The sequence below is a fragment of the Papilio machaon genome, chromosome 16 (genome assembly GCF_912999745.1).
Source record: "Papilio machaon chromosome 16, ilPapMach1.1, whole genome shotgun sequence".
Taxonomy (NCBI): domain Eukaryota; kingdom Metazoa; phylum Arthropoda; class Insecta; order Lepidoptera; family Papilionidae; genus Papilio; species Papilio machaon.
Genome location: NC_060001.1, coordinates 3,487,385 through 3,502,923, shown reverse-complemented (window position 1 = coordinate 3,502,923; position 15,539 = coordinate 3,487,385). Strand labels below are relative to the sequence as shown.

Genomic DNA, 15,539 nt, shown 5'->3' with positions numbered 1-15,539 from the left:
TATTTTATCGGGGCCACATTAGTGTGTCGCACTATATATGCCTGTTAAAAAATTGAACAAGCCACAAACACGTCATTTCTAATATCTCACATCAATGAGTCTCCTGGGTGAAGCAGTGGTTGTAGCGTGCTACAGCGACGGTTTTACGCATCGTAGTGAGTGCGAAATTTTCTTTCTTGTTCCTTCGGGAAATCAACGAAATGTTACAAGTAGAAAATCTATTACAAATAAAAAATTACTGATACTTGATGTTTTTCATATTGTTTGAACTTTTAATGTAGTTTACTGATTAGCACATTTTACAATAAAATAAATTTTACAATACCGACATTTATTACCCATCTAATTTGAATTTTACTGAACTGATTTTAATTTTAAAATAATTTTTAGTGTATAGCTTTGCAATGAAATAAAAAAGATTTATATGCAAATTCTGCACAAACACTTCTGTACAACTTTAACATACAATCCAAGAACCTATACAATTAAAATTCTTGTGATTAGCAAATTGTTTGTACCTTTTTAAGTGAAAAAATTGTTTGACTTTGATCTCAGTTTGAGAAGTATATCAAAAACTCATGGTTTCATCATCATCAGTTCCCTATACGTACCCACCGAAGCATGTGGATCCTACACTAAGTTAGGTTTATAGTTATAATTAGTATTCTACATTAATTTGGGGGGGGGGGGAGGGTTATGTTGACAATATTATCCTGTACACATCTGTTAATATATTACGATACTAATTATAAGAACGACTTAAGGTGTTAGAGGCGAACTACACAATTACTTAGACATGCTATGTCGTTAATAGTTTGGCTCCATCGGGAAAGGATCAATATTTCAAACACCCCGCAGTTAAATTGCTTCTCTTTGTTTTGGTTTGCGCATGTAGAATCACTAAGTAATTTTGACATGGAACACTCAGAAAATTAATTACCACAAATAGTGAAAAGGTGAATCAGAATTAATGTTGCCTTGCCGCATTATATTTAAATTTATATTTATTCGGTATAAAATAGAAAAAAGAGCGAAAAAAAATTGGGAAGCAGTTTGCCATTTTTATCAAAATCGCACCACCGCGGAGCATCGCGGCAACACACATAAAAAAATACAGAATTGATAACCTCCTTCCTTTTGAAGTCGGCTAAAAACGGAACGGAAAATGGTTGGGAATGGAGCTTCGATATAATGAGCCAAAAGATAAGGTTAAAATAAAATACATAACCTAAGTTGAAACATTAATTAACATACATAACTGTGTGTCTGAAAGTGAGAAACAACGACAATTTGTCACAACATTTATAAAAATTATATCAGCCCATAAGAATTCATAATACGTACGAAATGAAATAACCGAAGTATGAAAGTCAAAAGGAATTTCAATTTACATTTTTTTCTATTCCTTTCTTTGATTAAGCTTTACGAACGAAACGCTTCTTTGAATTTGATTTCTTCATTCAATCTGTAACAATTAAATGCGAAATTTTATCATTTGTTTCTCATGTCGGTCTTTAAACGATGCTATTGACGAATAAAACATGAATTATTTTGAAAACCATAATCTTACTAATATTATAAATGTCAATGTTTAGATGGATGAATGGTTGGATGTTTGTTATAGTATCTTCAGAACGACTGCATGGATCTCTCTGAATTTTTGTAAATGTAGAAGATAGTCTGGAAGAACACATAGGCACACATAGGGATTATGGTTTTTTTTGCGGTGTGTTTGACGGTGTCTCGGGCGACAGTTACTTTTTATTACGTATTTTATTCGTTTATTTTGTTATTAAGAGTAATTATCATTATTGTCGTATTCTTAATTAAAGATGGCGACACTGTAATCTACTTAATTCCCACTTTGATCATTGAACTTGAGGTCTCGTTTTTTTACACACCTATTAATTAGTTGTTCAATTATAAAATTATTGAAAAATATAGTAATTTTAAACAAAGAAAACTATCTTCAATGAACTATTCTTGTATTTACTCGTAGATATTGTTATTTTACAGTCTTCGTCTGCTAAAGCAAGTAAGTTTATTAACTATTATTTATTTAACGTTGAAAACAATCTTATATGATAAATATAACAGGGTGTAAGTTATAATTAAGTCATAAAATATTCTTACTTTGTTATATACTAATGCTACAAAATATAACATGAACTCGCCGTGATGAATCTCAGTGCAAAGAGAATAAAATCTTAAATAAAAAGTAGTAATACTTATAAATTTGATATAACAATTGGTGAATACAATCCTACCTATGATACATACAAGGAGCATTCAAGATTCTGTTCACGGTGAGAACATTTAGGAAGGTATCTAATCATGATACTATCTTGATTTAAACTTTTAATAAGTTGAAAAGATGAAAGTACAGTTTTTAAAATTATAGGAGGCACGGGTAAATTAATCAAAGGCTTCATTCAAAGCCAAAACAATCAAGTCAAATTAATCAGCGGCTGATAAGCTTAAATTTCAATCTTCCTTTCAACCGTGAATTACTTCGGCGTGCCAAAAGTTTAAAATGTAAAGCCTACGTCCGACGTTGAAAAGGTTTGCAAGTTACTAAATATACGTTCCTTTTCCGGTTCCAGATTGAAGTTAATGAAAGTCGTTCTCGATTTTATATTTTTATGATATAAGCGAAGGTTTACTTAGTGAAAACATGAAATTTTAAGAAATTAGTTAATAATTGATTAGTGGTTCATATCGTTACATGAAAGAGAAGAAAGATGTAATGTATAGATGAGATAAAAGAGTAAAAAGAGCTAATAATTATTAACAATTATAATTGTTGAATGATCTTACGTGATGTACTCGTATAATGACATTAATTTGGAAAACAACACTTACTAGTTAGACTTTATTTTTAATAATTTGTTTTTGACAACCATTTAAATATATGACCTTAATTTAATGTCACATACATCAATTAATGTCTCTACAAAAACCAAATAACCCGAATATCTCGAGTGGATAACGATCCTCTATTTGTATTTACTTTGCTCGCTTTTCCATACATATGAATATACTACGTATCTATACGAGTATACTCCAAAACAAGAAATAATTACAGTTTGGGTTAATATTGAACTCTTTTTTTAAATATTGCTTGATGATATTGAATGATTAAATGTATCAGATTAATGCTCATCTTTCGTACACATAATATATTTGCGTTAGTTAACGAAGAACTAATTTTAAACTTTTTGTTTATCTATCTGCCCGTAAGTCCGCGTTTCTTCCTGGTAATTTTTGAAATAGTTGGACAGACCAATTTTGATGAGACTTACTGCAAGGTAGGTGATGTACGTGGAATTGTTGTGGGCTATTTTTAATTCCACGCTGTTAAGGTCGTATAACAGCTGGCAAAACAATAAAATGATTTATTTCATAACGTTAGCTGCTAAAAGGCGTAGCACTTCTTAAATAAAACGCTACACACTTGGTTGTAGCATAATTATATATGTTATAGTGTAATATATTAAATGATGATGATATCTTATAAAAAATCACAATATAACATAATAATAATAATTAAAAATTTTATTGCCATAGAAATTAACAAAATTTTAAAACAATAATTTACAATATTCAGTGATGGCAAAAGGGGGTGGCTCAGCTTCGCCAACACCGGTCAAGAAACAGTGTCGAGCTGGTTTATATATATATATATATACAATATCAATTGATCCCAACGTTTAAAAGTAATCACGGAAATCGCTTAACGTGTTTACTTTGTTAATGGATGTACAGATGTTTATCAAGTCAAATCCGATTCGAAACAGCTAATGCGGACACTTTTCGACCGTTTTAGATCGTGTGAGCAACGAGAGCGTTTAAAATCATTTTGTTTTATGATTACGATTACTTAATAAGTATTACTGTTTAGCAGATTTTATTCCTGCTCGACATGATACAAAATAACCTCCAAAATTACCCCCCATCTCAAATAAAGTAATTAGCTATTTTATTTCTTGTTCAGTTTCTACTTTTTTATTTACAAAAAAAAAAAAATTGGGACCCATCTGCAAGCACTTCCTTTCGATTTAAATATTTTTTATCTAAATCGGAACACCAGGGGCGCAGATTCGCGGTAACACACATAAAAAAAAACAGTCGAATTGATAACCTCCTTCTTTTTGAAATCGGCTAAAAACCAATTAAGGTATAATTAATTTTAAACTTTGTTACGATTCAAAAAATTCTACTAAGCTACTGCAACGACCATTTACAACATTACCATTTACTATATGAGATCGTGTTAAAGCGCTGTTTTATTGATTGTAAAAAATGTGTATTATTTTTATTTATTTACTTAAACCAGCGGACAGGCGGTGTGCCACTTGATAAATAGAACAATAAAGCTTTTGTAGAACAATCCAAAGTTTGGTTTTCATGTTATATTTGACCGCGCGTAATAAATTTCATAATAATGTCTCAGTTGGACGCGAGCTTCCGAGACGTGATAGAGTGCGCCACCGGACGCTCTGTGATTTATATCCATTGAACTGAAACTCTCGTGAATTTTCCTTGCTGTAAATTAAAAAAGATATTGTTAAGTTGTTTCATAATTTTCAGTTAACATTGAGATTTATCTTGACGATAATGGTAAGTTTTTCTCCGAGACGCTTCTGAATTATATATTTTTGTTTGTGAAAATTGTGAAATTCATTTGGATTTTTAATTTTTGTTTTCTTTTTCTAAGCGCTCTTTGTTGGCAATTGTTTGATGAAGTTGTTCATAAATGCCACCAAATTTATGATAATACTTATATACATACACTTATATACTTAGTAAGAAGATATGGAAATTAATAATTAATAAATAACTTAATAAAGATATGTCTCAAACATTACAGTTTATTATATAATTTTATGCTTTCAATGTTGTAAACTTATGCGTGTATTTCTAACATATTTGCTTTTGTTGTACCTAAAATCTGCCACGCTAAAAATCATGGGTAAAACATTAATATGAAAAATAGGTTTGGTCCTACATCATCATTTTTTTGGAGTATAAATCGCATCCGCTTTCTTAACAGTATACGAAATTACGTGTCGATGTTTACTTACCTGACAAATGAGCGTTCGTATAACACTACCAATAACAATAACACTGTACAACTTACGCGATTTTTATCACACTAATATTATAAACTTGGTACATGTTAAGTTTTTTTTTAATGCCGCGCGGACGGATTCGTGGGCGACAGCTAGTTGAGAATATTTACAAAATATCACTTACCTTTGAAGACTGAAGTGAGCACTTACTACGTACTATAAACACTAGGTTTCATATTTTGTCGTATCATGTTAAATCTGCGTGTAATAAAAACAGTTATTTCTATCCGTCTCATCTATAGAGAAACTTATTGTCATCCCTTTGATTTTTGCAAATTTTTTATTAATTTTGAGAGACGGAAGCCATAGTGAAATTAAATTAAGTAATTGTAATAAGTCTGAATGTGCCCTCTGATCTCATAACTTCTACGTATGAACCAATTAAGTAATTTCACCTGCAGTTAGCTAAGTGAAATATTTTTTTACTGACGGTGTCCGAACAAACAATGTGGTAATATTGTTACGGTAATGGCCACTCTTAATATAACGAGCTTGTCGTTATAATGTACCATTGGGTCATCAGATACTATCACACTATCCGCGACTTCGTCTGCGAGGGATTAAAAAAAACTCATTGTTAATAACGTTCTATATGTGTACCAAACATTCAGATCTGTTTAGCCATTATTGATTTACCTGTTGGCAATCATCAATTCAAACTTTTGTGTTTACAATATTAGGGTAAAGTAAGAAGAAATATCTATGATTTAAACATTCGGCTTCAGTAGACAGTTTATAAACAGTTGCTTTTTTGAGTTTACAACAGTTTATCAATTACCATCGATGTTTCAGGATACTCTTTTATTGCACATGATTTTTGATGCTAATTAATTGATAGAAAAATGATTATGAATTTTCACTTTTCATGAGTTGTTAAAAACTGTTTCCCACAATTTTTGTTTGTGTACATAGTATCGTATAACTCATGAGCGAGCTATCCGTAGAGTAAATGTAATATCCTATTGTTTTTGATCTTTATGTTTCTTCGAAGAAACTTTCATAGTAGTTACTGGAATATGAACGTAACATATATTAGTATTTGCACCAAGTTAAATATATATTATTATAAACCGTCCGAATATAGTTAGTTTATTTAAAAAAAAACTTAACTCAATTGAAATTTTCTTTTTACAGAATAACGTATCATTTCTATGGCAAGATTTTAGAGACACATTTTTTTGCAACATTATTATCGTTTAACTTATTGCAATACAAAATGGAGCCTGTTGAAAATAGCACATCTAATATAACGCAAGTTCTCTCGGATTTGTTCGGAGAAGTGCTTCTAGCATCTGAGTCATCAGATCATAATAGAAGTAATGTGGATGTATCACAATTTTTATCCATATTGAAGCAAAATAAGCATTCCACGAAGGGGAGTCATGATAACTTGGACTTTGGTACATTAATAAAATTAGTGGACGGATGGCGGAATAAATTGAATTTAACAAAGCCGTTGGAGCCGCCGGCGTGTAATTATTGTGAAGGGAGCTTCCGAGATGTCATACTAGCTTACAACAGCATCCATGGATACGTCAGCCTAGTCGTAAGCATCCACCTTTATGAGTATTTTTCTTTATTTATATTTAATACTGAAAGCAGATAAGGCTGATGACACTATGTTATTAATTAGTACAGCGACAACTGTATATGTGTTTATGCTTTTTAAAAATAGTTTTTCACCAGTTTAATTTTTATATTATATACAAACCACAGGCCGTCACCAGAATACTCACTTCTTTAAACATCATCATCATCAGCCTACCAAGCTGGCCCAGTGCGGGTTGGTTGACTTCACACATATCTTTGAATTTCTTTGCAGATATGTTAAGGTTACACGAGGTTTTCCTTTACAATAAGAACGACAGATAAATGTATGTATTTATAAATCTAAAATCAAAAAACACATTGATACACGGCGGAATTCGTATCCAGGACCTACAGATTACAAGTCAAGTGCTTTACCTCTGAGCCATCGACGCTCTCTAAACGTTAAATCGCAGATTTGTGTTAGTCTAAAAATATGGAAAGGACCAAGGCAATTCACAAATCTAATATATCTACTATCAAGACGATTAAACGTCAATTAGTTATGGTTTCATACCGATTCGTACTCGTAATACGCCTGTCATTGCATGTTTGACTTTCGTAGTTTTTCCAGGAAGGTAATTTTATAGTAAATATGTAAGAACTTTAATGTTTCTGTATTCTGACAACTATACGCTTTGATGTAGTTTTCGTTGATATATCAGTGTAATGGAGTGATTTCAAAGATGAAGTAGTTTTAAGGACGTATGGCGGAAACGTAATGTTTGTTTTTGTTAATCAATACTGTAAAAACTTCTCAACATTTTTTTTATGTTTTTCATCCATCCATCAATCTCGAGACTACTAGACAACGTTGTATTAACCAATAGTGTTCGGCGTAGCGTTATTTTTGTCATGATTACTAAAATAAATTTGAATTTTTACAAAGATTTGTTTGTAAATACGTCCGAATTTAAGTACTTCTCTTCGAGTCTGGTTTTCTTTACAGATGTACGTTGTACGATAAGGTATTTTGTGATGCCGACTGCTGAAGCGGTATTTAAAATAACATTACCAGTGTTATTTATTTATATTCTAAAAATGTTCGTCGAAAAAATATTCAAACCAGCTTATATTATATGGAATTGATTGCAATGATAGCGATGAATGTAGGGTTTTATTATGTTTTTTGGTTTTATTAGGTTTTTGTATTTTTAATATTATATCGTTTAAATTCATGTGAGAAGTTAGCTTAATTTGAATCTATCCGTTAAGTTTATATTTGCCGTGACTTCCATTATAACCATTATTCATTACAAATTCGCGTAGCTTTGTTGCTTTATGGATATCCCTTGTAGCTATAATTTTATAACCTACAGGTTACGAATAAGCATTTTGTTCCTTGTGGGGTTTAAAAAGCATTTAACTTTCTTATAACAATTTTATTACAGTCAATGAAAAAAGCCGTAATTTGGATATGTTTAAATTAAAGTCTTTTTATGTTATATAAAAATGTTTTTATTCTAAAGCTATTTAATTTAAGGTTATTTTTATAAAATAACTCAATTTATCACAAAGTGAAGCACTATATCTAAGCTTGTAATAAAGTTTCAATTTATTTCTTTATTAAAGTCAGTTTGTAGGACGCGCGGTGTTCTTTATGAAATCATGAAAACAATTAAGTCAGGTTATTAAAAAAGATTAATTTTATTGATTACTTCTACTACTGCCTTTGTTTTAAAATTAACTTTTGTATTTTGATTTATAGCATAAAGTTGCTATTAAAGCGCCAAATGATAGCTTGAATGTAAATTTTTTTCATAACATGTCAACATGACTGGATACAATAGCATAGCTTGGATCATAAGATCGACTGTAATCTAATTTTCACTCCATTACTGCGAGAGGCATCTTTTCGCGGGTTCGTATTAATGTACTCACATGTCACACAAAAAATGTTATTTTTATTTGGAACGTATATTATTATATGTTAGGTACCGGAACCCAAAAGTGAGTTACAAAAATTTACCAACTTATACCTTCGTAAAATGCTGCGTAATCCAGCGGCAGGGTGGCTAAATGAAAATTGAAAAGCACCACGAAATACGTTTTAAAGGCAGTTTACACAGAAATATTTAGCACACACACATCAAACATTTCGGAATAAACTCGGCTTTGTTTTTGAATATTGGATCGTGTTTTTCGTATAACTCTGGTAACTAAAGGTCGGTGGCACAATGGATCCCCAGTATGAACCAATGTGTTTTTCAATTTTCGAATCACATATTATGCTCATTTCTGGTGATGTCGTAGAAAAGCATCATGATGTAACCATCTCTCACTGCATCATCTCTCTGCATATGTCCATAGCACGTTTTTTCTTGTTAATTTCTCTATCAGGAGATCATGATGTTTACATTAATGTTATAGGTGTGCTTGTTCGGGAGTTTGGCGAACGCCCTGAACGTGGCTGTGCTGACTCGGCGGGACCTCGCAGCCGCCCCCATCAACCGCCTGCTCAAGTGGCTGGCGGTCGCCGATGTCTTTGTCATGCTCGAGTACGTGCCCTTCGCAGTTTATCGCTACCTTGTAAGTTACTGGTTCCTATGTCTTCGTACGCATATAATTAGTTAGTATTTATGATACACTTCAATTATTATTAAACTTTATTAATCTGGATGCGTCTGTTGGGCTAAAATGATCCACATACGATACGTTGTTACAGAAACAAACGGCCAATTTCGAATTTCATCCTATCTTTGTTGTATTTGTCTCGACTTTTGACTTTGATAATCTTATGAAGTCGTGGCGCGCCGCTGCCTGTTGACTTTCGTTGTGAAGTTAAGCCCATGGTCAATCTGGTCGCTCTGATTTATTTTATCTTTTCGATTACTATATATCACATATCTACTCACGGACACAATCGATTATGTTTATCATAGGAACGGTATCTCTTTAATATTATAAATGTGAGTTTGTGAGAATTGATGAATGGATGGGTTTTATTCTTGCGATCAAAACTTTATTGATTATGATTTATTAGCCGACTTCAAAAAGAAGGAGGTTATCAATTCGACTGTATTTTTTATTTGTGTTATTTTTTTTTATGCGTGTTACTGCGAATCTCCGCCCCTGGTGGTCCGATTTTGATAAAAATTATTTTAATCGAAAGGAAGTGCTTGCTGATGGGTCCCATTTTTTTGTTTATTTTTTTAATATTATAATAAGTTTTACGACATTTGTCTGTAACCGTCTAAGACTAACTAATAAATAGGAAAAGAAAACATTTGCTTCTCTATAATGCGAAAATATTACACGCAGTTACCGGACGACCAATGCTCGAAAACTACATGTTTATTTTTGTGTACCTATATCTTTGTCTAGAAATCGAAAACAACACTCGTGGTGTCACAGACGGTCACTATAACTGCTAAGATATGGGATCGTCACGTTGTAATATCGGATTTAAAATTCGCTTATTATCTTAAGGCAAACAAACTTAACTTTGTGAGGGGTTGCGACAGTTCAACATTGAATTAATGAGAATTTCCTACGAGCAAGCGATTCGAAGTTATACTTGAGGAAGTGACGTCGACGAAAATTATTACCTTTTATTTCCTTCTAAATTTTTATGGAATTTGGTACTTAATTAATCTTAAAGGTTGAGCCTGGCCATTCAACGGGGAAATGCCGCCAGCCTCTTGGGCACCTTACCCTGCGAGCGCAGCGATTTGGGGTCGATTTTTTACATTATCTAGTTTTATTTTTAGTTTGGTATAAGTATAAAATTTATTTAGTAGTTTTAATATATTATTTATAGTTTTTACATAATAAATTTTTCTTTAATTAATCTTACAGAATACGATTCTTTTCGAGTTAATTAACCAGTTGTTTTGATAATGCACATACTTTCTTGACAGTGTGTTGGTTTTAATATTTTAATCGACCATGGAAAATATAATTTATGTATGTAAAATCTGCAAAAACGTATAAAAATCTTCAATTGACGTTAGTAAACATACGAGAAGGAAGGAGAATTTATTACGAAAATTAGATGATCTTTGATAAAATATTTTGATATTTACACGCGGACGTTTTACAAGTTAACTTTTTAGTTAACTAAAAGAAATGGTTGAAAAAAAACTTAATTAGTTGCTTATGTTTTCTTCCAGAATATATTGTATATCCATGCCAAATTTTATTCAAATCAGTTAAGCCGTTTTGGAGATACCTTTAAACAAACATCCATCCAAACAATCGCATTTATAATATTATTAAGAAGTAAGATTTAGCAAAAATCTCTCTCTTTTTCTTAGACACATAGAACTATAATTAAATAATATGATAGACTTTAATTAAAAAATATTAAGCTATTTGTCATTTTGTACTGGAGATATTGCCTGGTCAGCACGAGATGCCGTACAAGTGGGCAGCGTACCTGCTCTTCCACATGCACTTCGCGCAGATCTTCCACACGGCCTCCATCTGCCTTACGCTCTCGCTAGCTGTTTGGAGATATGTCGCTATAAAGTGAGTATAGCTCAAGTCTTTAACAATTTCAGCATTAATTCAAAAAAAAAAAAGATGACAAATACTTATGTGATTTTTTTATTTAATTTTTACACCTACTTTCACGTACAATTATGCATTTATATAGTCTAATTAAAAATGATTACTTTGTAAAACAAAATTTATTTCCAGATATTCTGACAAAAATCATATTCTTTGTACGGAAAGACGCTGCAGTGTGGCGATATTGACCAGTTTCGTCTTGCCACCGATACTTTGCGTACCTACATTCCTGGTATGGAAAAAGTCTGATTTTCTCATGAAGATCGCTTCTTTATTCTAATCTTTAACCATCTCATTTTAGAATATCCTCAAGTGGGTCTTTTTGTGTAATCTATAAAGTATTGTAATGAAAGAGACAGATGATCCATTTTATTAAATCAGTTATAGACTACAGATAAAATTCTTAAATAAGAATTTAATTTTTTTCTTTATCAAAAGAAATTTTCAGTTATCGAATCTAGCTTTGGATACGTAACTTCAGTAAATAATTAGAAGTAAGCGATAACATTTATCTGGTAGGAATAGTATATAATATATTTCAATACTACGTGACCACAAAACTCATGAATTTTTCAAATTAACATAATAGTTAATAAGTGTTTTTTTTTTTACTAACAAAACTATGAGCATAACATTTTGTAGCTTGAAATAAAAAAATTATTATTATTATTATTATAACAAATGAATTATAGATAAAATCAATATTTTTTAGACATAACATTTTTTTACTGTTTGATACAGGTGTTCGATATCCACACTGCAGTTGTAATAGAACCCAGCGGGCCCATGATCTTGTACCACGTAGACGCTGACCAGGAAGGAATGCTGTACCTGATAAATTTCTGGGTACATGCAGTAGTCATCAAACTTCTGCCATGTTGCATATTGACAGTGATCAGCCTTTGGTTGATATTTGAAGTGTACCGCGCCAATGAACACCAAAAGAAAATAAGAGTTTATGACACATGCCCTACAAATAAAACAGGGAAGCGACAGAATAGAGCTAACAAACGTGCAAATAGGACGACCAAGATGTTGGTGGCGGTTCTAGTATTGTTTTTGGTGACGGAGTTACCTCAGGGTATACTCGGTCTTTTGAGTGGTCTACTGGGACGATGCTTCTTCAAGGGTTGCTACGATCTGTTCGGAGAACTGATGGACGCGCTGGCGCTACTGAACGGGGCCATCAACTTCATCTTGTATTGTTCCATGTCCCGTCAGTTCCGTATGACGTTTCGCCAGCTCATGTGGCGGGTGCATTTGCACAATTGGCCCACCCCGGTCGCTTCACATTCCGATGGCCTCAATACGTAAGTTTTTTTTTTTCATCTAATCAAATTTTTCTGTGGAAATCACCATTTGATAAAACTGAAATATAATTTTAATACATAGTAGTTTAAATAAATTATTTGAACGCCTGCAAATAAACAATTTTCCATTCCTATTAAGGAATTTCAGAGAAAAATTAACAAAATGGATTGAATATTTTAATAAAAATACCGCGGATAAGTAAAAGTGGTTTTTTTTATTCCGTAAAAGCTAGTTTATAATAAATTTAGTACAAGCTAATGTTTTAACCAAAACCATTAAGTACTTTGTTCAATAAAAAGAACTTAAGGATTTAATAGCCAATTAAATATATATGTGTATATCGATTTAGATATTAAGTAGTTGATCAAGATCTAAGATATTATTTTTATTAATTTCAGAGTGAAGACATCGGTTCCGTGAGGGAGGAATGTTAAGAAGAAAGAAGAAATTGTAATGCAAAATTTTGTATAAAGTTAATGGATTTAAGAAACCGGAAGGAAAATCCACTTTGCATAATTAGGCTTATGTTAATAATAAAGACTTGGAAAAATATAAAGTAATCTCTGTTTCTTTGTTAATTAAATTATTTAAAAATATAGAACTAAGAATGTGTAAATCTTACGTGTATATGTCTAAAATCATAGATGTATTTGACTGGATATCCTGTATAGCAGCTATCTGTATAGCAAACGGGGTATCCTTTTTATGTAGGATGGTCGTCTCTCTGTTAAAGGTATCTGACTGTGTTGCCTACTTTGATCGCAGATGTCTATGGGTCGCGGTCATAGCGTTATTTTAGCTTCATCAGGCGACTGCTTCTTTTCTTATTTTTGTTTTTTTATTTTACAATAAAAAAAAAACAATTTCAAACAAAATGCACTCAAAAGTAACCTAAAAAAAACCAATTCAAACAAAATGCATTCAAAAGTAACATAAAAAAACAATTTCAAACAAATTCACTAAAAAGAAACAAAATAATGTCATGAAAACTCTCTAAACTCTAGTAGTTGCTCTCGTTGCGCTCTCTAATAGTAGGGGCTCAGTTTTTAGCAACTCCACGACAAGCGCGTATTTTGCGTGTCTCTAAACTCTAAAGAAAGTTCTCTTCTTTCTTGTAACATGTCTATATTGTATAATTATTGTTATTTCGCAGTCGGTGTCGGCCGAAGTAAATAGATGACATTTTATATTTGAGATGTATTAGACATACTTACGTTTATGTCCCTACTTAGGCCGAAACCGACTCCAAAATAACAATAATTATACAATATAGACATGTTACAAGAAAGAAGAGAACTTTCTTTAGAGTTTAGAGACACGCAAAATACGCGCTTGTCGTGGAGTTGCTAAAAACTGAGCCCCTACTATTAGAGAGCGCAACGAGAGCAACTACTAGAGTTTAGAGAGTTTTCATGACATTATTTTGTTTCTTTTTAGTGAATTTGTTTGAAATTGTTTTTTTATGTTACTTTTGAATGCATTTTGTTTGAATTGGTTTTTTTTAGGTTACTTTTGAGTGCATTTTGTTTGAAATTGTTTTTTTATGTTACTTTTGAGTGTATTTTGTTTGAAATTGGTTTTTTTAGGTTACTTTTCAGTGCATTTTGTTTGAGATTGTTTTTTTTTGAAGTCGGCTATTTTTTTTTCTTAAAATTTTTGTTTTATTTCACAATTTTTAGTGAATTTGAAGTTCAATTACAAATTTCGTTAATACGTATAAAGACATAAATAAGACAAATAAAGAAAAGGACTTTCCTATTTGATATGTGTGTATTTCAATTCAAAAACTAATTTAGAATGCAGCAGATAACCACTTATCCTTTAAACAATGAAATAATTATCAAAATCGGTATACAAATTGAAAATTACCGAACTAATACATCGTAGCGTACCTTTAATTTGGTCCAGCCGCGCGCCGCACTAGCATTTTTCGAATGCGCGTAGTTTTTAATTATTTAATATCTCCCAAACTATTGATCAGAATTACATAGTTTAAAGGCTAATGTAATCTGCATTTAATACTCTTGCCATAAAACATATTTATTTGGATAAGGATTCATATCGAATATAATATAATAGTGCCGTAAGCTTACGGCGCTGTTTTTCGTGTCCATTTTAATCGAAGTTTGTTCACAATAACATGGTTTTTGTGAGACATCCATAGATGATAGATATATGCCACCGAAGACTTTTATTTAGCAAATTTAAGGATCTATAATTACTCCAGACATCATTTTTATGTAAGTCATATAGTTTGACCTACGTAAGTCCAGAAAGCAAAATTGTGCTTTTCATGTAGCATTTTTCGTTTCCGCGTAATTTTATTCTTACGATATCTCCTAAACTATTAGACAGAATGATATAGTTTCAATTGCAAATATAATCTACATTAAATTCTCTTGATAATGAACATGTTTATTTACATAAGGGTTAATACTGAACTCGAATAATAGCGTCGGAAATAGGGCATGAATTTAATTGATGTTTCTGAAGAAAAAAATGGTTATTGTGAGAAAACTATAAAAGATAGATATATGCTATCGCTGACTTTTATTTAGCACATTTAAAGAGCTACAATTCGCCATACATCATTTTTATGTAGGTCCTATAGTTTAGCCTACGTAAGCGCTGAAAGCAAAAATGTCCCTAATCTTCGCAACAAATTTTGAAGCTATATTCAAAATCTACTAGTCTTCTAGTTATTTAAAAAAAAAAACAAAAAAATGGGACCCACCTGCAAGCACTTCCTTTCGATTAAAATATTTTTCATCAAAATCGGACCACCAGGGGCGGAGTATCGCGGTAACACACATAAAAAAAAAAAAAAATACAGACGAATTGATAACCTCCTTCTTTTTGAAGTCGGCTAAAAAGAAGACGACATTAAACAGACGGTGTTTCATAAGATGGTAAATATTTTCACAATAAGTTACTCGCGTACATCGTGAAGTACTAAACCGCATACAAGTAATTTAATTGTTAATATGTTTAGTTTTA

The 15,539-nt window shown here is 31.7% G+C and overlaps 1 protein-coding gene across 1 annotated transcript; it reads left to right on the top strand.

Moving 5' to 3' along the window:
• The first annotated feature begins 6,348 nt into the window (after positions 1-6,348).
• Positions 6,349-12,545, top strand: LOC106716659 (G-protein coupled receptor dmsr-1). The gene is made up of 5 exons (XM_045681630.1): positions 6,349-6,678; positions 9,090-9,248; positions 11,053-11,189; positions 11,361-11,463; positions 11,973-12,545. The coding sequence occupies exons 1-5, from the start codon at positions 6,349-6,351 to the stop codon at positions 12,543-12,545; spliced, it is 1,302 nt and encodes a 433-aa protein (XP_045537586.1).
• The last annotated feature ends 2,994 nt before the right edge of the window (positions 12,546-15,539 follow it).

Coding starts and splice junctions, on each gene's coding strand:
- LOC106716659 (XM_045681630.1), top strand. CDS start 6,349: ATGGAGCCTGTTGAAAATAGCACATCTAATATAACGCAAGTTCTCTCG. Junction 6,679..9,089: donor ATGGATACGTCAGCCTAGTC/GTAAGCATCCAC, acceptor TTAATGTTATAG/GTGTGCTTGTTCGGGAGTTT. Junction 11,190..11,360: donor TGGAGATATGTCGCTATAAA/GTGAGTATAGCT, acceptor ATTTATTTCCAG/ATATTCTGACAAAAATCATA.